The 24819-nt window shown below is 34.3% G+C and overlaps 1 protein-coding gene across 3 annotated transcripts in view; it reads left to right on the forward strand.

The window, feature by feature from the left end:
- The first annotated feature begins 212 nt into the window (after positions 1-212).
- The window catches only part of LOC149960224 (mitochondrial sodium/calcium exchanger protein-like), a 51322-nt gene continuing 26715 nt past the window's right edge, over positions 213-24819 (forward strand). The window contains exons 1-6 of one of the 3 annotated variants that reach the window (XM_090166603.1): positions 213-451; positions 549-648; positions 20635-20787; positions 22896-22948; positions 23070-23127; positions 24146-24248. In XM_090166603.1, the coding sequence (XP_090022729.1) occupies positions 607-648; positions 20635-20787; positions 22896-22948; positions 23070-23127; positions 24146-24248 (409 nt within the window). In that variant the 5' untranslated portion in view covers positions 213-451; positions 549-606. Of the gene's footprint in view, positions 649-6135; positions 6303-20634; positions 20788-22895; positions 22949-23069; positions 23128-24145; positions 24249-24819 lie in introns of those variants that run through there. The other 2 variants (XM_090166602.1, XM_090166601.1) reach the window with 2 other exon arrangements.

Here is a 24819-nt window from a genome sequence, read left to right on the forward strand (position 1 = left end):
TGCCTGTTTCTTTTCTGTTCGCCAAAAAAATTTAAAGTTAAAATATTTGTTTATATATAAGCGCGTCATATTTACTGATTAAAAATTATGTAAAATTGATCAATATTTTACGGTTCTTTATAACTTTTATAAACAGATCTTTAAAATGGTGGTCTCGACTTTCGAAATAGCTATTCTTAAAATTGGAAAATTCGGGCAGCCCTGCACTATAAAGCAGAGTGGTTTCAGTTTAATCTTGATATTAAAAAATATATATTTACTGTTTAAAGTATGTAGACCGTGGAAAATTATCAGTTACGAATAGAAATTTTTCTAAAGTGTTGAAAATCTAAGTGCAAAGGAAATTTTTACTCGATATATCTCGAAACATGAGATATAGTGAAGCCTGTTGTGTTCGGTATAGTGCGTAGTTAACTTGGATACAAGATCATAAGTACCAGTCTTTGCGAAGGTATATTACATTTTCCATATCTGTTAAAATTTTATTGCTGTTAAAAGGATTGTCGTACGTATAAAACTATTGCTGTTTTTGCGCGCTGGTTCACTAGATAAAGAAACCTGAGAACGTGAAAACGTTCTTTTACAAATGCTCCAAATATTTACAATATGGAAGCACTGCTCAACATCACTGACGTGAACTACCTGAGTGTAAGTACAATGCCTTCGTTATAATAGATTATCTATTGATGAATCAGCAAAAATCTTTATATATATTTTACCATTAAATAAAATTAAAATGTATATTTAAATTTTTACTTGAAAAGAGTACCAAGTGAACATTCTAAATTTACGATTTTAGGTGGGGCACCTTAGTGGAGTTAGTATGCGCATTATTTTTTGCGCAAGTAGTTAGTTATTAACTTAGTATGCGCAGTAGAATTTCTTTTAGGAAAAATAAGTCGAATATCGATTTGTACTTGATTGAATTAAATGAACGATGCCAATATTTTAATATTAGCTAGTACTCTTATGTTACCAGCCAAATTAACGATATTTCATAGATCCAGTGATTAATTTTTAAAATTGCTATTTGAAAACTGCTTTTATTAAACCACTACAATTTAACAACGAAAAAGTTTAAATATGTAAATTGTGTATCATTTACTATTTCACTGCTTTATATATTAATTTAAGCCTAAAGATAAGTGGAATTATTGATGCTATAACTAATTTAAATTGGAGTTCGGTTCTTTAAAACATTTTCAAGAAACAATTCGGTCTTTATGATCCAAATTGTCTGAGTAAAGGATGGTTATATAAAATTATTAGGATTTCAAGATTTTAAAATTACACAAATCCCATAGCAGGGAGACACGATCCTCAAACCATAAAGTATTACAATGCATTATATTTGGTTATTATACTTGTTAAGTATACACTATAATGTTATTTATCGAGTATTGGTGTCCTTTTCGAAAGAGGAGATGGAATTTTATAGCGAGATTATCTCAAGTGTTATAGGTCAAAACTATTATCCAAACAGACTTAAGCGGAGTTTTAAGGTATAGTGTTGTGTTTCCAATCGATTCTCAGATAAGTTGCTGAGCCAATAAAATAAATGTGATAAATCCAATATCAGATTATCCGCGTTTACGTTCGGATATTATCAGATCACCTTCTATGGGAAAATTGCAAAGCAGATAGATTAAACCCGGTACTAATATGGATTCAGACAGAACGTCAGTGGATTTCATATACCTCACAGTTATCGATTTTAATCCCGTTTAATTCAATTGGCTTTTCACTATATTATATCTAAACGTATAATTAATAAATGAATCTGGTGAGACTAACTATAGCGGTTTGGTTCAGATCGGTTACTTGGGTCGGACACTTGTAATTATTTTGTACGGGATTTCGGGATTTAGTAGAGATTTTGGGATTTCAATGTTAATTTACCATAGAGAGTTAAAAGAATTTGCGATTTTAGACAAAGTGTTCGGGATTTTGGTAAATGTCCGACCCCTCGACCTGATCGGACTAACTGATTAACTTCAGACCTGACTAACCTGAGTTGATCGTTGGAATCACTAATATAGTGTAATCGTGGCTTTAATGGTTTCTCCACCATTGAAAATTTGACCATATAATATATAAAATCATTTACGGGTGCTATCCCCGTTTGAAGTACGAGGTGTGTGAAAAATTGGGCACAATTTTGACTGAGATAAAATTATTTATATGGCAAACCTGTGCTCTGTTTCTAGAAAAAATGCCAAGAAATACCTTTAAAAATGTCTGGCCCACACAAGCACCGAAAAAGGTCGTTTTTAAACCAAAGAATAGTGAAAGTTGGTAGTCCCACAAACTTGGTCGAATAGTCTTTGTGAAATATTTAACCGGACCAGCTCGGATGGACTATTGTAATTTGGTGAGCTGCAGGATTTTCATAAACCCCTTGAAATGTCTTTCAAATAGTTGCTGAGTTGCTGACATAAAACATGAGTAGTTGTCCTGCCAGACACCGTTGTGGTTACAGCTTGAGCGCTGTTAGATTGACCTTCTGTTGTTAACTGGTTTCAATTCATGGGTTTCTCCTTAACACAATTTAGAAAGGCTAAAGATAATATGTTTATTGTAGAGCACCATAAAGGAAAGATAAAGAGTTATAGACGATAATTTATTTATTAATTGAGACCGCGCGAGCCCCAATCGGCTAATTTTATTAAAAATAGCGCCATCTGGTTTAATAATTGGCAATTAATTGTGGGGGGGGGGGGGATACATGTTTCTAGGCTGAAACTTTCGGCTGTTTGCCCAGAGAGAATAGTGAATGAGCAGACAACTTTCGGTCATTCAATTAAAAATTTGCCCGGCAGGTGGCGATCCATGTGATCAAAATTTAAACTGCGCATGAACTCGTTTTGCCACTATGAAGGTTAAATTGTGGGTATATATTTAATCATAATAGTTATAGGCCCTCGTAAACCTGTAGGGGAAATTGTATCAGTGTACTTTGTACAGACTAGAGTCCGACGCCGAAGAAAAAATGACTAAAAGTGGTGTAACCCATTTAGAGCTCTTGGCGGCAGCGCGTTGACAATTGTTAAGGATAATATAATCAGCGGCGGCGGCGTTTGCCGTCGTGAGCATTAAAAATTAGTTAATTTATCAAAAAAATAGTGGTGCGCCACATAATGAACATTTCGGTGGCAGCGCACCGAAAATTAAAATATAAATTGTCGTATCAACGTTTTCAGGGAGTTATTTAACCAGTCTATTATCGCAGTAGGTGCTTAAATAAAATCCCCGTCAAAGTGCAGTATAGAGTTTGTACTGCCACGGTTGGACGTACAACCGGCTGCAAACTGTATACACCTTATATGCTGGGAGTTTTTCTCTTCAAAGTTCTGGCAGCGTGGTCGATCGTGAGAGGGAGCGAGGTGATGATTTTATTGAAGAGCCTACAACGAATCGTTTGGAGTGGGCTGTTTTTTTTATCCCCAATCGAGAGTTGCCGGGTACTAGCTTTTCGTGTTATATCAGTTTGTTACCTGTATTAAAATTACGTCGGTTTTATCTTTGACGTATATCACCTCTTTACGCCGGCATTTCGATGCGTCAGAATATTATCTTTTTTTGGGAACAAGGTCTTATAACAAATCTTGTAGGAGACACAATCTTATGTCAATTTAACATATACTTTGCGAACTAGTGTAATCAGTTCCTTAAAACCTTTTAATTTTTTAAACGATTATTCAACTACCTAAAATTTGGTAAGTACAGGGTGTATACACCAGGGGCGTTGCAACCGGGGGGAAATCCCCCATAAATTTTACAGTCGGTTGAAGATTAAAACTACGATCCTTAATTTTCTTAAGAAATATTGATTTTTATCCAAATAAACTTGAAACTTAACTTAACAGAAAAATATATTTTTTTTGTAATTATCAATTTAAATTAATCTATAAAATTTCGAAATGTGAATCTGGTTTCGTTTTTGGGTTTAAACTGCTTTGCTCACCCCCATTTCTCAAACGTTCCAACACCATTGACACACATAGGTACGTCTAAACTGCTATTGCTAATTTAAGTTACCTTTTGAACAATTGTCAATATACCATGCACATTAGCTAGGACACTTTAACAACCTGAGTGTTTAGCATAGAAGGCTTCATGAAGAGAAATTTTTTGAGAAATTTTTTGATTACCCGGTCCTTCAACATACTTAACGCGCTATCATTAACAACCTAGAAGCTACTGAAAAATTCCATAGAATTCTTTCTCGATCACTCTGTTATAGAGTTGTAAGTTGGAAAATTTTCCGCTCGGAAAATTACTGAGGCCATTTTTCTGGAAACTTTTCCGTAATTTTCCGAAAAACAAAAAAGGTTTTTATTTCATGATTATCCTTATATTATTCGCAAATTGAAATTTAACGGCATTTTTGCTATATTCTGACGAATCCAAAAGGGAAACTAAACCTCTAGACTAATCTAGAATAAAAACCCTAAAAGTAATATATGTTTAAATTTTTTATTTTTCGGCATTTAATTTTTCTGGAAAATTAACAACTTTATTTTGTTTATTACGAACAATTTTTCAATCACCCTGTACATGAAAGGACAACGCAATAGGCCAAGCGCAGGCTGGCGGGGAAATATTCGTTGGAGCGAAAGGCTGCATTCCCCATTCATTTCCCCTCTGTACATTGTTGAGTTTTCCCACCTTCAATGATAGATATGATTAGGTCGATAAAATTGAAATTTTTTTTGGAAGAGGGCTGCTTGTGAAAGTCACTACGTCTTTTTAGAAATCCTATGGATTAAGGCATGGACAATGTATCTCTAACCGGACGGGAAAAGCAGCCTGAAAGAGGTACCCCCTCACTGTCCGTTTGCGTCCTACTTCGTATTGGCTGAAATAGTCGGCCGTACTCGATTCGCAGGGCCGTCAAGGTCATTCGAAAGAATGTAAACCCCCATTTCAAACGGAACGTTTTGTCGACCACGTGACGAATTATATGGCCTTGACAGCCCGAAACTTTCAAAATTCTTGAACCTCCCCCTTTACAGAGAGACGGTGGCGGCGGCAGGTGATTTTGTATGGTGGAAGCTACAGCTTTTCCCGTCCGGTTAGAGATACAGTGTCCATGATTAAGGTATCATTTACCATTTAAATCTAAAAGGTTGAAGAGTTATGGACAATTGCCAATTGGGAATGCGTTTAATAAATCGCGGTAGAAAATCTAAAATTAAAATTAACTGTAATAAGTCCTGCAAGAACAGTAAAACAAATATTTCTTATTTCTGGTTTGAAAAAAGTCAAATAGCAATTTCAGTTTACAAATTCAAGTAACGGCCAACGTGAGACGCTCATAACATATTTATTTTTGTTATACTTCCAAGAACTTTTATCCACTAGACGTATCCTACGTTACTATAAGGCCCGTGTACATGAAATTTTATTTCTGGCCGTTTATTTCGACAATTTTGTCCACTAGGTTCTTTTGTATCTTGACCCCGTTGCCTTGGCTACGGCAAGCTTTTACATTCCAAGAGTCAAAACCCAAAAAAAATATGGAGTTGCAAAATGAAAACTCTTTCATATTAACAAACTTGGGATGCAATTTAAGTTAAGAGTAGCTTTTTGGAAACCCCTTGTTAGGTGACTTAGGTCCAGATCAGAGCGCCATCTTTCGTGAATCAGAAGCAAAGAAACAAGTCCTATCGCGTCGTGAAAATGTACCGCCGTTGCCAAGAGATATGCGCTGGCCTTTATAATAACGTAGGCAACGGAACTTGAAGTTAGTCACTAGCGCTTTTAGATCAAAAAGAGTTTAGACTTGTTGATCAGTTTGGAAAATTTCGAGTAACTCATTATCCTCGTATATGAAGAAGCAATGTCTTTGTCAGTGGTGAATTACCGCTACACCGCGTCACCTTTACGTCAAAGCGCAATAGTGCAACCTCACCAAGGGGACTGGTGCGTTATCTGCTCGTATAAGTTTAAGACGTTCGTATTACGCGACGGTCACGTGCTATCAACAACATTGTCTTTTCCCATAAATAGGGCACCCACTTCGAAAACGGTTCCATTGCATTACACAGTAGTCTTCGCGAATGATATATTTATGTAGAGTATTTTACGATTTTTTATTATCGTAAACTTATTTATTATTTATATATTTAAAGCATTTTACACTGAAAATCTCATCTTCGTTTTCTTCTCTTTTTTACGAATTAAACCAAGTTAAATCTCGTTCATAATCGCTTGAAAATTATTTAATCGAAATGGAAACAGTTCTCAATGTTTTGGACGAAATGAACGTTACCGAAGGTCCCGTTTTTGCCTTCGTGCCCGTGAGTAGCTCTTTGTATCTTTCTCGATTATCTTCACGGTGGTTTTGCAAATATCGTTGGAGTTTTGTGTTCGTAGGCACTAGGGGAAATGTTTGCTAACAATTATGTAACATTTTATCTTAATTTCGTTATACGTTCCTAGGACATTTTAGGGAAGTAGGCTTCTATTTTTTATGTTATAGGGGTGCCCTTTTTAGGATTATGGCACCTCTTTTATATTACTAAAATAAATTACTAAAATTACATGGAAGTTTAGGAATTTTTTAAGTTACGAAATTTGAAAATTTCCCTCGACATTTTGATAGTTTTTTGTATTTTAAGGCAAAATATTAAGTATCACCAGCGCACAATAGTTTACATTTATTGATGTTTTATAATTTTGGGGAAAATTCCGTGGGTTAAAATAGTACTTTTGCATATTAATTTTAGTGGGTATGAAAGAAAGATTTTTAAGTTCAAACAGACTTAACTAGGGTTACTCCTCCTAAAAGTTTTCTAATAACAAAAAAGTATATTTAAATTTGATTTAGTAAATTTAAATTTAATTCGTACAATCAGAATCTTATAAAATATTTCTTACGAGAGAAGTAAAATGAAACATATTATTCGCGGATTTCCCACCACAAACAGCGGATGTATACACACGGCTGATAATTTACAGAGTAAATTCAGTGGTGTAGTCGAGCCAGGGCGTCGCCCCGGTGCTTTTTTCAAAGGCATGGCGCCGCCCCGTCTTGGTTTTTCCATTTTGCCAGGGCGCGCCTTGCATCTTTTTTTTTCACTTGCCAGGGCGCACCTTGCTTCTATTTCGTAAATCATTTTTCTCGAATAAAGGGTGTGTGAATTTATTATAAATTGTGTTATCTTGGTACGAAGTTGGCGGTACAATTATAGCGGCCGGTACAACCAACTTCGATTACGCGCGAAATCGAATTAGGACGTTTGTTTATAGCGGCTGGTACAGCCGACTTCGATTACGTGTGAAATCGAAGTTGGCTGTACCCAGGTAGCGGCTCGGTTCTTTTTTTTAGGACTACACCACTGTAAATTACTTCGCTTAAAGGTGTAAAAGTAAAAAATAACCCTGCGTAGGGACATTTACCTATTGATAAACTATATTTATTCGATTCTATAGTATTAGGAAATCAATATATGAAGGTGTTCGTCGCACACTATTTTCTCTTCTCAAACATTTTTTGGAAAAATCAATTTGGAGCCTGCGTACGTACACGTTTCAAACGAATAAAATGCCAATGTAAGTTCGTGAATACTTCCTCCCGTAAGAGATAAATTATACAGTTTTGTAAAAAAAAGTAATTATCAAATTCCCTCGTTGGGTCCAAAGCGTTGAGCCAAATTGATTCAACTTGATCAATGAAGGCTATTACGAGATCACAAGTTTATTGATTCCTTCTTTCACCGTGCTTTTGAAGCAAATGGTCCGATTTGCAAATTGGATTTTGATGAAAATTGTCCGTATAACGTTATACGAATTTAAATATCGTAGGTTCGATTTTTCGACAAAAATGGTGTATTGATCCATTTATTTGACTCAAAAATCGAAATGAGATGCCCTTTCTGAACAAATTCGTAGTTTTCCGGTTAAATTTGTAGAAAAAAATATTCCCAAAGATTAGCTAAGGGTTGAAGCAAAACTGAAAAGAAGTACTACGTAGCGTTTATACTATAGGAAGCGAAACACAAAATTAAATACTAGGAAGTTTGGGGCTAAGGGAAGCAAAACTGAAAAGAAGTACTACGTGGCGTTATACTATAAGAAGCGAAACTCAAAATTAAATACTAGGACGTTTTGGGGCTAAGGGAAGCAAAACTGCAAAGAAATACTACGTGGCGTTATACCATGGGAAGCAAAACTGAATCAAAACCCCACTTCAAACCTCACTTTGAAATCTCATATTCTAAATGAAAAAACAACTATAGTTCAGTGTGCAATGTCCACTTTAATATATCGGAGACTGAATTGTAATACGATACAAACTTTACAAAATCAACTGGCTTGTTAACTTGAAACTTATAGCTTGGTACTTCTACCAATCCTTTGGTTCAGCTTTGCAGTATCTGTATACTTTTATAAGCTTTTCTGCTTTTTGTGATCCAAGTCGGTTTTTTAGTTTTCTTCTTTATTTAGCAGGGCTAGACATAAGGCATTTCTAATTTCTCATAGTTTAAAGTTTTTCGCCATATCGTCTAATACAAATATGGAAATAGTATACTAAAGTACAAAACCCACACAAATGAAAAAACCCACTATAAACCCACGGGGTTGGGCTTTTTGTAAAAAAAAACGTGGTGTTTGTGTTATGGAAATCGAAAATGAAACGCTATTCGATGTGGTTTTGAGCTTAAGGAAAACGAAACTCAAATTAAATACTATGAGGTTTGGTGGACGTTAGTATTGCTATACAAGTTATAAATTTTAAAAACTTCACATTTCAAGGTGAATTTAGTTAATTCCACTAATTAAATAATTAGATTTTGTCCGAAACTTCACCTAACGAATCCTTCCCTTATCATAGTTTCTTTCTATATAACAAATTAATTTCCAATTCCGCATCATTCCAGTCTAAACCGGTTTTGAGGCCGTAGATTGCCAGCTATTGGTTAAAAATCCATGCATTATTATTGGATGTCATGCTCTTGACTCTCTCGGTGTGGCGGGTCATTTCACCAGATAGCGTTTTTAAGCACTCGAGACCTTTTCCCACATTATTGAAGTGCAATAAATATTTAAGTGCCCTATCATCCGCTGTCGATCAGGCAAAGGATTTGCACTTCATTGGAAGATTGTCTCCCCTGTCGCGATGAACAAGAAGCCCTTTCGGGAAAGCCGCGATTTCGTCATCGCTGACGTAGCGTCTTATATAGATGACAGCAATCGCTAGAAGACTTTATATTATAGCATCTGAGATAACCCTCACGCTTTGTCATCGCTCGTTGGTTACTTAGGTTTTCCATTTGACTTTTTACCAAGAAACGATTACATTGGGGATGGTTTTAAATCCAGTTTGAAAGTCACTGCTTACAATTAGTTTCGTCTATCACTGAAACTGTTTCTCATTCTTAAGAGAGCATGAGCTTGCATAATTATGGTGGATCAGTGTTTCCACTTTGCGGCGAAAAAGGGCGTTTTCGGCGAAAACTGTCTCGGTGGGCACAATAAATTTTAAAACCGGCGAAAAGGCGAATAAGCGGCGAAAACCATTGAAAACGGCGCAAATTGCGGCGAAAATATTTTTCGATATTTTCAGTCAGAAAAACTAAAAAATCGTCGTCTCTGTAGTCCCTCTACTCTGACCCCTATGACCGCCCATTCAATTTTTATATATACCAATAAAAAATGTGTAACATTTAAAGAAATAAGATTGGAAATAAAGAGAAGTAAAATATGCAGTGACACTCACTAAAAAAAATTAAGGTAAATCTATGGGGGGAAATTGCGGCGAAAACGGCGGCGAAAATCGACTATAGAACCGGCGAAAACTGGTAAAATTGCCCCTAAAATAGGCGAAAATCTCTACCGCAGAGTGGAAACACTGTGGTGGATCAACGAATTACGCAATTTCTGCCACCAGGGTTAACAGAAGCTACTTACGTTAGAAACAACTCGTAGCACTTGTTAGCGGACGATTTTCCGATGTAGTTCATACTTCCTTTAACGCAGTTCACAATCTTCAAGTTTTTCTACCGCTAGGAGCGCTATTGTTTGACCTTTAGAGTGAAAAGTCTTTAAGAGCTTCTATTCCTGCCGTTTTACGCAAATATCGGTTGAGCGTAGTGGCCAAGAATATTCTGTTAAGCCATTCGGAGGTGTGAACTTGGTGTAAACTATACTACTTAAATAGTATAACAGATTGAAGATTTGAAAGTACCCTATAACCGTTGCCACAATATCTATGTCCAATTTTCAAAGCACTATACACTCCCGTTAAAGCACTGGGTTTACTATTATATCTAACATAAATATAACAGAATATTAAGAAGACATTTGCAACTGCGCGAACTCCACCTTCACCGTCTCGAAAGTTGCCCATAAACGCTATTTATAACGCTCTAATTCATCCTCTCAGAATATACGTCGTAAATGTTTAGGGCAGAAGTGGTAAGGTAATATGAAAATGAAGGTTCCTATTTCCCGATCATGATGGTACACCACTGGAGGCTGTCCCATGACCAAACCTAAGCCGCGTTCACACTTACCCCTTAAATCGCTTCGTTTAGATAACTAGTTTTCGAAACCAGCGTGAGAAATCGCTTCGTGTTGGTTCGGGAAGCAACTCGTCCAAGTCCGCTCGCTTAAAATCGCTTTCAAAACGACAAGGCGGGGAAGTCAAATTGCTTGTATTTTCCAAAATAATGGGAATAAAATTCTAAATAATGTCCAATAATATTACTGTATGTATAGTAAACATGATTAACTAATTGTTTTGGGATACATTTTAGTATTTTCAAAATTCTAGTCATAATTTGAAATGGCGTTAAGCCTTGGCTATAAGCGAACCGGGCTGAATAGATTTCGCACGTGTGAACCAAGAATTATCGTCGGCGGACAAAACTGGCATTCAAACCGACCTAAACTGGGTTTTAGGCTCTAGTGTGAACGTGGCTCTAGTAAACGCCATTTCTTAATTTCGAAATAGTTAGGTTTTTAATTTTAGGCCCAAGTCATCTGGCGACGTTTAATGCCTTTTTCCCAGGTGGCCGGGTTAAATTGCGTAGGAGGGTGTTAGCAAGCCCTTCATACAACGCGAGCCAACAGCTCCCTACACCAGCGGTTCCCAATTTTATTTTGCTATGGAACCCTAAATTATCCACCTAATTCGGGCGGAACCCCAACTCATTTTTTTTACTCATCTTAAACTCTTGACACAAACAAAGATGGCCGCGCTGCGAATTCTGGCGGAACCTCTGTGACCCTTTTACGGAACCCCAGGGTTCCGCGGAACACCTTTTGGGAACCGCTGCCCTACACTCACTATTACCGTTAAGGGGGAAGAATACAGTAAAAGCCTCTTTTTCGTTCAAGCTGAACGTTTCTGTTTTAACAATTACATACTTTAATTAAATTTTTCTTATTAGGCTGAACCTTTCTCTAGTGCTTAAAATAATAATAATAATAATAATAATATTAATAGTTAACGAGATATAAGGTCCTAACTAAAGGTAGCTTGGGCGCTTGCCCAACTTGTTTAGCTCCGGGGATCCGAATTAAAACGTAATAACTTAATTACTTTAAAATTTAAAATTGTCAACACTAAAAAAGAAGTTGTTATACACTTAAATATTAATTTTATAAGTTAAAATACAAAATTAAAAGAGTTCAGCTTGAAATAGCGCGAAAGTAGACAATGGCCACTGTACTTCCCCCTTAACCCCTACGCGGATGGAGTTTTTCCGAGTTTTTCGCAGCGCCACAAGCTGGGATCTTGCTCAGACTTGCTGCGACGCGGTAAAAGTGCTAACTACTCCCCCATCCCACATAAAATTACATTACTTCTTATAGAATTGTAAGTAGAACTTACTGGTATCGTGGAGTGTATTTTTAGTGTTCATTTTTTTAGTAAATTCGCATTTATACTTGAATTTAACACTAACTCGCAATTTTCAAAATTGGCGTTTACTAGGTTTTGCTACGAGACAACACAGGTTCTGTGATGTTATCGATGGTTATTGAATATTATCTTAAATCCGAGCTTAGCGCGTTTTTCGATAAATCAATTCGACGGAAATTATTTGTGTTAGAGCAAAGAGTAAAGATATTATCGAAGATGACGTCAAAGTGTAGCCTAAGTGTACTGACGAATAATAAAGTGTTATTATTTTTTATTAACATTTATTGTTCTTATCTTCGATTAGCAGTTTTATGCCCAACAAAAAATATTAGATATTTACCAAGCGTCTCTAAATTTTTAAATACCACGTATGAGATACTATAATCATTCAGTTACTAAAGTTGTGTACTTTCAAGACAAATGATTTATTTAAAAAAAATGTATTTCTTTAAATTTAAATTTTTGTTGATTAATAAATATATCGTGGGATCTATAGTAAAAATAACGTTTTAAGAGCACGGAAAATTTGAAAAAATTAATTATGAAACATCTAGGTTATGAATATGACACCTTAAGGCAGTTTCGAATAATTTAAGGTCCAAGTTAGGGTCAAAGTTAAAGTCATGTAAGTTTATGATGAGATACAACCCCATTCGCAAGATATCACGGACGTTAAATAGAATTGCAGGAAATCGAGCAATTGATATCGATAAATAGTTTTCAATGATGCAATTAGTTACTATCACGTTCAATATCATGCGTTTGAAATGTTAATAGAAAATAATTTAATTTCTGGGTAGAACCATTAGTTTATAGTACCATGTAGTGCAAAGTTTGATAAAAATTGCATTTTTAATTGTGTAGAACGGCATTTGGTAGCTATTGCAACAGAAAACTTCAGAAATACATTGGCTGTTAGTGTAATTAAATCTTCTAGAAGTATTCATATAGCTATCTTGCTAATGTTACTTACTTGAAACATGTACCTATACGCAGACTCCCGTTGATTTTTCGAAACACGTGCTAGGTGCAAATCGTCATATATTGATTTTCTAATACTATCGGCAAAATATGATTAACAATAGGTCAATTCCTACGCAGTGTATTTTAAAGATTTACATCTTTATGCAAAGATATTTAAAGTGGTAGCTTTCAGGGTTGTTCAAAATGCATTTTGAGATGGAAAGAGTATTTTGCAGTTAAATTTTGCATTTTGGGTTTGTAGGAAACTTTTTTACATTTTGCATTTTGTGGGTTTGATATGTGGAAAAACATTTTCAAATTGCTTTTTGCCACCACCCTCCTACGCATTGTAACCCGGCCACCTGTTACTTGATCACGCACAAGCAACATTGCTTATGTGGTCGAAGGTGGTGCCTTGGGTATTAGCTCTATTTAAAAAAAAACTTTTACTCTGGTACCATCATCACAGCTCTTGTAGAGAAAGTTCGTCTGCTATTTACTCCCAAGTAATCCTAGATGGCGATACTCAGTTACTCACTTATTCAGAAGCAGACGAACATTCGTACAGTGCCACCGCTTTATTTCCCACGCTGGCTGCGAGGATGCTTTTGAAAAATCTACGTAATTGTTATTAATTACTAATTAATGAAAATAATTAATTAGTAATTAATTATTTATTAATAATTACAAACTAATTGTGCATTTGTAAAAACATTTTGCATTTTGTATTTTTATTTTGAGCTGCAAAAACAATTTTACATTTTACATTTAGAAAAACCACATTTCAAAATGTATTTTGTATTTTGTATTTTAAGTTATGTAGAAAGAATTTTGCATTTTACATTTGGCATTTTGAGTTATGGAGAGAGTATTTTGCATTTTGAGTTATGAAGAAAGAATTTTGAATAACCCTAGTAGCTTTTGCGCTGTGATGAAGAGTACACATCCCAACGGAATCCGCGCCGAACCCGCGAAGGTAAATGCTTAATTTTAATGGCCCTTGATGGATTCCACTACGATAGCGTCACACTACATTATTGATTTGTACACTGCCTTTGACGTATAAGGATTCTATGCGCATACGTCACTCAGCTTTATTAAATTAAAAACGTCAATCCTACAGATATTTAGTGGCGCCATCCTCTGTCCAGATGGTGTAACAAGAACCGTCATCAAAGAGATCGCGTTAAGTTATATATTTATTAGTCTTTCAACGTCGTGCTAAGAAACGTCAGCGCTTTAATGAAGTCTTTGAAAATCCTAATCAAATAAATGAGTTTTTTATCCCTGATAAATGTTCGGTTAAATTTAGATCAAATTAATATTTAATATTGGCTAATACCCTTGGCCTTTTTTTCGGACATTAAAAGGGTTCTCTTTCAATCAGGTACTTAGAAATATCACGGTGACCTAGTTCGATAAGTAAACGCTGATACGCGATCGGAAAAACAACGAAGGTAAACACCGTTAATATATAAAACCTTCGGGCATTTCGTGATTACACACCGTCGTAGACGAAAACCCATTTGAAATATTACTAGGTACGTAGTACAAGGCCCGAAATCTTTTATTTAATACCCTTTGTGTTAAAGGAATCGGATGGCTCAGGTCCTTTGAGGTTTGCCCCCCCCCCCTTCGCGCAATCTGCCGAGATCAGTTCTCCGTCGACCCGGGATTCGAAGTTATTGGCCGAGGCCTCACGTCTTTTTAGAGATAGGCCTAACTTCTTTTCATTAACACGGCTAATGTTCGTACATTTTAGCTCTAATACGCTTTTCTTTTTTCTTCGTGGGCTCTTATATATTTCCGGCAGGATAATGTAACGTCAGGCTATTAATCTTAAGTAGCTCCGTACACGCTAGATGGCGGTAACACCGCGCGACGGCCGAACGAAATGAAACGTGAAGAGCGAAGGTATCTTTAATCTTTATTTGACTTGGCAAGTCGATAAAAGAGGGGAGAGGGGGGGGGGAGGATGCGACGAGCAGACTGTCGCGAGCCCTGGCGGAGACCGGACGAATTCAAGGCAAAAGCCGCGATACGGTACAGGTGGCTTTCGTTTTTGGGTTACGTATTGAATAGCGGAGGGTGGGGAAGGGGACAAAAATTATTTTATCGGTTCATTTCACGTAATCGATTCGAGTTCTCTCTATACTAAATAATCCGAGATTCACAGAAAGACGCTGCTACACAAAGATCGATTTCGTAATATTTAGCTTCAAATACCTGCCATTGATTCGTATAAACGAAATCGTTACGCGAAATCAAAGCGAAAGACTCGCCTTCAGCAAATTAAACTAGCCGCGCATAATCTCGCTGTTGTCGTCAATTTTATTCTGTTCCAATAAAAGACGCTAACAGTTTATGCATTTATACTAAGGAAATAACATTATTAAAGGGAGGGATCAGGAAATAACATTATTAAAGGGAGGGATCAGGAAATAACATTATTAAAGGGAGGGATCAGGAAATAACATTATTAAAGGGAGGGATCAGGAAATAACATAATTCAAGGGAGGAGGGATCAGGAAATAACATTATTAATGTAAGCTACAAGGAAATAACATTATTAACGGGAGTGATCAGGAAATAACATTATTAACGGGAGTGACCAGGAAATAGCATTATTAATAGTAAGAACTTGAAGGAAATAACATTATTAATAGTAAGAACTTGAAGGAAATAACATTATTAATAGTAAGAACTTGAAGGAAATAACATTATTAATAGTAAGAACTTTAAAGAAATAACATTATTAATAGTAAGAACTTTAAAGAAATAACATTATTAATAGTAAGAACTTTAAAGAAATAACATTATTAATAGTACGAACTTTAAAGAAATAACATTATTAATAGTACGAACTTTAAAGAAATAACATTATTAATAGTACGAACTTTAAAGAAATAACATTATTAATAGTAAGAACTTTAAAGAAATAACATTATTAATGTAAGCTACAAGGAAATAACATTATTAACGGGAGTGACCAGGAAATAGCATTTTTAAAAGGAGTGACCAGGAAATAACATTATTAATAGTAAGAACTTGAAGGAAATAACATTATTAATAGTAAGAACTTTAAGGAAATAACATTATTAATAGTAAGAACTTGAAGGAAATAACATTATTAATAGTAAGAACTTTAAAGAAATAACATTATTAATAGTAAGAACTTTAAAGAAATAACATTATTAATAGTAAGAACTTTAAAGAAATAACATTATTAATAGTACGAACTTTAAAGAAATAACATTATTAATAGTACGAACTTTAAAGAAATAACATTATTAATAGTAAGAACTTTAAAGAAATAACATTATTAATAGTAAGAACTTTAAAGAAATAACATTATTAATAGTAAGAACTTTAAAGAAATAACATTATTAATAGTACGAACTTTAAAGAAATAACATTATTAATAGTACGAACTTTAAAGAAATAACATTATTAATAGTAAGAACTTTAAAGAAATAACATTATTAATGTAAGCTACAAGGAAATAACATTATTAACGGGAGTGACCAGGAAATAACAGTATTAACGGGAGTGACCAGGAAATAACATTATTAACGGTAGTGACCAGGAAATAGCATTTTTTAAAGGGAGTGACCAGGAAATAACATTATTAATAGTAAGAACTTGAAGGAAATAACATTATTAATAGTAAGAACTTTAAGGAAATAACATTATTAATAGTAAGAACTTTAAAGAAATAACATTATTAATAGTACGAACTTTAAAGAAATAACATTATTAATAGTACGAACTTTAAAGAAATAACATTATTAATAGTACGAACTTTAAAGAAATAACATTATTAATAGTAAGAACTTTAAAGAAATAAAATTATTAATGTAAGCTACAAGGAAATAACATTATTAACGTGAGTGATCAGGAAATAACATTATTAACGTGAGTGATCAGGAAATAACATTATTAACGGGAGTGATCAGGAAATAACATTATTAACGGGAGTGATCAGGAAATAACATTATTAATACTGATAACTTTAAGGAAATAACATTATCAATAGTAAGAACTATAAGTGAATAACATTAGTAATAGTAAGAACTATAAGTGAATAACATTATTAATAGTGAGAACTTTAAGGAAATAACATTATCAATAGTAAGAACTATAAGTGAATAACATTAGTAATAGTAAGAACTATAAGTGAATAACATTAGTAATAGTAAGAACTATAATGAAATAACATTAATTGGAAGGATCAGGAAATAGCATTATTAATAGTAAGAACTTTAAGGAAATAACATTATTAATAGTAAGAACTTTAAGGAAATAACATTATTAATAGTAAGAACTATAAAGAAATAACATTAATTGGAGGGATCAAGAAATAACATTATTAATTGGAGGGATCAAGAAATATTATTATTAATTGGAGGGATCAGGAAATAACATTATTAATTGTTGAGATCAGGAAATAACATTATTAATTGGAGGGATCAGGAAATAACATTATTAATTGTAGGGATCAGGAAATATCGTTATTAATGGAAGTGACCAGGAAATAGCATTATTAATGGGATGGATCAGGAAATAACGTCATTAATGGGATGGATCAGGAAATAACTTTATTAAGGGAAGGGATCAGAAAATAACATTATTAATGTGAGCTACAAGGAAATAACATTATTAATGGGAGGGATCAGAAAATAACATTATTAATGTGAGCTACAAGGAAATAACATTATTAATGGGAGGGATCAGTAAATATCATAATTAATAGTAAGAGGGATATGGACATAAGGTGATTAATAAGAATATGGATTAAGGAATAACGTTATTAATAGGAATTAGAAAAAAATCTTGATTATTATAAAAAGGGATGAGAAAATAACTTTATTCTTATAAATAGGGATGAGAAAATAACTTTATTCTTATAAATAGAGATGAGAAAATAACGTTTTTAACAATACGGGAGATAAGGAAACAACGTTATTGTCTCGGTTATTGTGGTCCGAGAAAGAGCTGACGGAAACGGCGTGGAACGTATTTTGCCACGACGCAAAGCTATCCTTGACCTTCAACCTAACTTTTAAGAAAACCTGAACTCAAATATTAAGGCTTTCACCAGCATTTATGTATTTAAATCGTCTTTTAATCTAAAACCCGAAACTAAACAATTTTTTGATAAATATTGTTAGTTTTTAATTATTTTCCGTTTATTTCTATTAAATAAATATAATTTATAGTTTAAATCAGATGTGCACAAATTTAAAATCCGAAAGATCGACATTTCAAAGGTCGAGATCACCCTGTTTATTAAAGTTTAGTTTTTATTATATTTTTTCCGATGTACCAATTTGCTAAAGGTTGCCCATTTGGGCATCCTCGGTTCAAATTAATTGAACATCTGATTTGGAAAATATTTCTACAATTATATTAGGCCTACCAAGAGAAACAAAGAAAATTAATATTCACGGGCATGTCTTTGACACTGTGAAGTAAAAACAAATTTTAGATCGATAACAACATGTTAAATGGTTCGAAAACACGGAAATAGCTCGGCAAATATTTAACACACATTTTTATTTATTTTCACTCTGTTGTTTACTGCAAGGAATTGTATTTAGATCCATTTACAGATTGAAGAACGGTACTCGAATGTTTGGAAATTCTTTGTTATTCTCGTAGCTTGCTGGTTTCGATTTACTTGTCATTAATTCCGGTATAATTAAAGTCAAAAATAATAGTATTAAATGAATTATAACAACACATTCACAGCAAATGATAAGTTGTTGTATTCGCAATATTTTTGCACCGGGAACTAATCCAAGAAAATTAGTTTCCGGTGCAAAAATATTGCGAATACAACTTATCATTTGCTGTGAATGTGTTGTTATAATTCATTTAATACTATTATTTTTGACTTTAATTATACCGGAATTAATGACAAGTAAATCGAAACCAGACTTTTTTTATATAAAAATAAAACTTTCGTTCGTTATATGTTCATATTATCAAAATTATATTATTTCATCTTTGCGTAAGCTAATCTCGTTGGTGTTTACCAAATTACATTCTACAATGTTTAATTTTAATAAAAGTGCAGTAATTACTTATTTGGCAGTAGGTTGGAAATTATTTCCAAGAAGCCTCTACGTAAGATATAGTGGGCGGCAATTAGGCACATTTTCAATAGCAGCCACCAATTAGATGGTGCCACCTAGGAGCAACAAACACAACACCCCACACAAGGAGAACGCAACCCGTCAAAAGTCGTGGATTTTCTTGTGTACATTTTTCATTGGTTAGACGCTTTAGCGCCTGCTGCCGTCGAAAGGGGAAAATTCGGAAATTGTCTTCCCCCCGCCCGTAAAACGTTCATCGTAAAGGCTCGTGACGCTCGTCCAATGATATTCGTACACAACCCGGCTTTAGCGTGTTTATAGGCTAGCTGCGTTCTCCTTGTGTTTGTTGCTCCTAGGTGCCACCAAGTACTAGGGGATTTAACCTTTTTTCACCAATGAGAAATCGGGTGAAAGGTTACGTTTTTCACTGGACTTGTTTTCCCATTGGTGGAAATAACTTAACCGCCCTAGTACTTAGTGCCGCCATCTAATCGGTGACCGCTTTTAAAAAGTCCCTCCTTGGGTCACTTCATCTAAAGCTCAATTAATAGACTTAATTTCGAGCCAAGATGTGAAGGTCACCATTTTGAACAAGCGATTAAATTCGGGTACTATCATTTTAGTATAAAGCTAAGGTGAACAACATAAATATAATATTTTTCAAAATGTACGACTTATTATAAATGGAATACTAATAGAACATTCTGATATTGTGTCTAGAGGAACATAGGATGAATTATCCAAAAACGCCACTTCAGTTACTTGTAGGTGAGCGATAAAAAGTTATGTGGTTTGAGGCGAAACAAAGATTAAAGCTTGTCAACCGTAGTGGAAGCTACTACACCGTGTTAAATTGGAGTTCACTCAGACAGTCAATGTTAGTCGCTAGTCTACTCGAAAGGAAATTAACTGGAACTATTGGAATTTGATTAAATAGCTTCCTACAATGTTAAAACTGTACTTTATTTAAAAAAGTAAATGTAATAACAGAAACTCGACACTTTTTTGTCATTTCGTATCGAAGTTTCATTTGAATGCCGATTAAAAGGCGTCATTTAATTTGTACATTCTTCATTTGAAATGAAGCGAATGAAACGCTGATCAGATCGGTACTTCGACCCGTTGAAGCTCCTTTGAATCTTGAATCAGTGAGATTTAACGAACAGTCATTTAATTCGGCTAAATGGAGACGTCTTTGAAATACTTCCTATAATGTTTTCCTCGAACGAAATCTTGTAAATGAACATTAGTATTCCGAAAATAATATTGGTTGGTGGTTATTTTATAATTAATGAATTATTTTGTAAAAACCCCGTTTCTTTAGCTGCTTAATATCAGTGAGAAGTTCAAAATACTTTTTTCGGACGATTATATTATTAGCTCAACTTGCAGTTTTTAAATATATAATGGTCGAAAATCGTTAATTTTCAGCGCTTAAAACACTAACATTGATTTTAAAAATTAGAGAAATTTAAACAAAACATGTAGATGTACCTTTGTGTGTACAAGTTCCTCGTTCACGTTTTCTTGCCTTTTTCTGTTGCTGCCTCAACCCGTTAAATAACTTTGATTTCCTTTAAATTTAGGTTAAAAGCCTTTGTCCGAAGCTCGATATTGGGAAATTTCAATAACCTTTTAAATATTATTGATGTATTTCATTACGATTGTTTTTAAAGTCATTTTCTTTCTCATTTTCCGTAGTGTCGAGATGTCAACTCTGTCAACTATTCCGATCAATGCGAATTTATTCGCACTCAGGCTGACTGCCAAAGTGATATCGGCTACGTGGACTATGTCGGCTATATGTACTGCTCTTTTGGACCAGGAGGAAGTATGAAAGCAGTAGGCCTTGGAGTAAGTCGACTATGGTTTCGACTAAATTTTCATTTCAGCATATATAGCTTTCTTTAACATAGTGCTAACTCGGTCACCGGAACTAATGGCATTAAAAGTCGCTAGATGACTTGGGCCTAGGGTGGTGTCTTGGGTATTAGCCTAGCTGATTATTGATTATTATTATTACTAACGACAACCTAGAAAATCTAGTGTTAGTATCAACAACAGCCTAGAAAACCTAGTGGTAGTATTAACAACAACCTAGGAAATCTAGTGTTAGTATTAACAACAATCTAGAAACCTAGTGGTAGTATTAACAACAACCTATAAAACCTAGTGGTAGTATTAACAACAACCTATAAAACCTAGTGGTCGTAGTAACAACAACCTAGGAAATCTAGTGTTAGTATTAACAACAATCTAGAAACCTGGTGTTAGTATTAACAACAACCTAGAAACCTAGTATTAGTATTAACAATAACCTAGGAAATCTAGTTTTAGTATTAACAACAATCTAGAAACCTAGTGGTAGTATTAACAACCTATAAAACCTAGTGGTAGTATTAACAACAACCTATAAAACCTAGTGGTCGTATTAACAACAACCTAGGAAATCTAGTGTTAGTATTAACAACAACCTAGGAAATCTAGTGTTAGTATTAACAACATCCTAGGAAATCTAGTGTTAGTATTAACAACATCCTAGGAAATCTAGTGTTAGTATTAACAACATCCTAGGAAATCTAGTGTTAGTATTAACAACATCCTAGGAAATCTAGTGTTAGTATTAACAACATCCTAGGAAATCTAGTGTTAGTATTAACAACATCCTAGGAAATCTAGTGTTAGTATTAACAACAACCTAGGAAATCTAGTGTTAGTATTAACAACAACCTAGGAAATCTAGTGTTAGTATTAACAACAACCTAGGAAACCTAGTGTTAGTATTAACCACAACCTGGAAACCTAGTGTTAGTATTAACCACAACCTAGAAACCGTGTTAGAATTAACAACAACCTAGGAAATCTAGTGTTAGTATTAACAACAACCTAGGATATTTAGTGTTAGTATTAACAACAACCTAGGAAATCTAGTGTTAGTATTAACAACAACCTAGGAAATCTAGTGTTAGTATTAACAACAACCTAGGAAATATAGTGTTAGTATTAACAACAACCTAGGATATTTAGTGTTAGTATTAACAACAACCTAGGATATTTAGTGTTAGTATTAACAACAACCTAGGATATTTAGTGTTAGTATTAACAACAACCTAGGATATTTAGTGTTAGTATTAACAACAACCTAGGATATTTAGTGTTAGTATTAACAACAACCTAGGATATTTAGTGTTAGTATTAACAACAACCTAGGATATTTAGTGTTAGTATTAACAACAACCTAGGATATTTAGTGTTAGTATTAACCACAACCTAGGAAATCTAGTGTTAGTATTAACCACAACCTAGGATATTTAGTGTTAGTATTAACCACAACCTAGGAAATCTAGTGTTAGTATTAACCACAACCTAGGATATTTAGTGTTAGTATTAACCACAACCTAGGAAATCTAGTGTTAGTATTAACAACAACCTAGGATATTTAGTGTTAGTATTAACCACAACCTAAGAAATCTAGTGTTAGTATTAACGACAACCTAGGAAATATAGTGCTAGTATTAACGACAACCTAGAAAAACTAGTGTTAGTATTAACCACAACCTAGAAACCTAGTGTTAGTATTAACAACAACCTAGAAAACCTATTGCAAATCGATTTAAACCCCCTGATTTATAAATAAAAATAGAACTGCAAACCCAATGAAAAGCTGAGAACTCTTAATTCGAAAGTTTAGTTACTTATTGGTTACGTAGCGTTGTTTTATTAAAACTTATGACCAAATTATAATCTTGTTCAATTGGAAATTATATCAAATTGTTTTCGGATACCCTCCGTTTGAAACGTCCATCGCAGACCACCTTTCCAAAAAGGTTTAATTTCGTTTATTAGATCCAATCAATAATATTAATAAGAGCAGCAGAGGTACAAATTGTAGGTCCAATCAAGCCGCTTAACTAGTAGCGAACAAGCTTCGTTTTATTGACGATTTTTTTCGTGAATTTCAGATCGCCTGGCTGTTAGTTCTCTTCGTGGGTCTGGGCGTGACGGCAAATGAATTGTAAGTTTTAAAGCGATAAATCATTCCCGCTTCGGTCTCCCCTTCTGAGCACACGACTGAAATTAGCTGATATCAGCGTTCCTATCTGAAAAATATAAATTCGTTTCTCTCTCTTTCGCAGCTTGTGCCCGGCTCTGTTTGTTATCTCCAAGAATTTGAAGCTTTCCCAGAATGTTGCCGTATCCTTTATTTGACTCGCATTTTATCCCGAATCGATCGGAGCGCGCTCTTGTGGCGTTCTTCTCCATCCTCCTTGGCCCCTGCCAAACCTCTTTTCCACGTTATTTCCGGGTTCCACAGAACAAATTATCTTATTATTAGATTTCTTTTCTATTAATTTGCGGATTGCCAAAATATTTATGGTTAAGGAATGCAATTTCCGTAGAATCGGCTATTAAGCTAATTTAATTGCACGTTGAAATATTAGGTAAAGTTGTTAATTAGTACAGTGAAAATGATTTGCTGAAAATGTTACTAACAAGGAGGCAACCGGAGGTGTAACACACCGATTTGGTTCAAACTCGGGGGTTTGGTAGACCTTCATGTAACTTGAAAATCCCTAAAGGGAAATGTCTCCATAGGCAACCGTTTTGCCATGGTAACCAAAAATATTTTTGACAACGTTCACAAAATGGAAATTTTCCCATTGAAAATAACATGGAAATCTGACCAAATTTAAATTTTTTAAAATGCTAAAAATAGAAAATATAAATAAAAAAATAATGAAAAAGTTCGAATTTGATTAAAATTTTTACAGAGGGTACCCTCAAAATTGGTCAAATTCCCATGTTATATTCAATGGGAAAATTTCCTATTTGTGTTGTCAAAAACATTTTTGGTTGCCATGGCAAAACGGTTGCCTGTATGGAGACATTTCCCTTTAGGGTGTTTCAAGTAACATGAAGGTCTACCAAACCCCCGAGTTTGAACAAAATCGGTGCGTTACACCTCGGGTCGTCTCCTTGTAAGTTAAATTAAGAGCTTTGGTACATTATCGCTAATAAACTGCGTAATCATAATATTAGGTAAAGTTGTTAATTATATTAGCACAAACGAATTACGCGTTAATTGTTTACTGTGATTTATTCTGTGAAAGGTATTTCAATCACGTTTTCCATCTCAAATTATATTTTAATATTTATGATCGAATGTCTGAATTCGAAACCTTTTCCTTAACGATATTTTTCCTAAAAAAAGGGTGTAACGTTACTGGCGTTTGGAAATGGTGCTCCTGATATTTTCGCCGCACTAGCGGGTATCCAGCAAGGAAAAACGGATCTCGTCATTGGTGGACTAGTTGGTAAATATATCATTGATTTCGGGAATTCGTACTTACTACTGGGAATTGATTCAACCATATGTCTCATGCTAGAAGGTGGTTTATGGCTACTGCTTTTCATATATATATTAATATATATTATCAGAAGTAATTTTTTACGATAATTGTGTTAGTCTCCATATCCTCTGATAGTGTTGTTCGCTTGAAACATGTTATTTCGCCGGTTCCAAGAGCCATATATTTATATTAATATTAATATTGTAAATGGTATACATTTATTAAAGCTTGAAACTTCGTGGAGATTTAAATCATTTATTTACTAGTAGAAAAAGAATTTTTTAAATCTCCATGAAGTTGAAGTCTTTTATAAATTTATATCTTTTATAAATATTCCCCGAAGTGGAACTGTAAAAGTAATGATCCTATCAAGAACATATTTATTTATACTTGGGGAAAGGGCTGTTTAGACAATCCAGTGGCATTATGGCCTAAGAGGCGTGGAAAAACTTAACTTGCCTAGGAACCAGTGAGATATCGCGCCAATTTGATTTCATTAAATTAAAGAGGCTGAAAATCTTTTCAAAATAGTCTT

The sequence above is a fragment of the Leiobunum rupestre genome, chromosome 2 (assembly GCF_980474605.1).
Source record: "Leiobunum rupestre chromosome 2, qqLeiRupe1.1.hap1, whole genome shotgun sequence".
Classification (NCBI taxonomy): domain Eukaryota; kingdom Metazoa; phylum Arthropoda; class Arachnida; order Opiliones; family Sclerosomatidae; genus Leiobunum; species Leiobunum rupestre.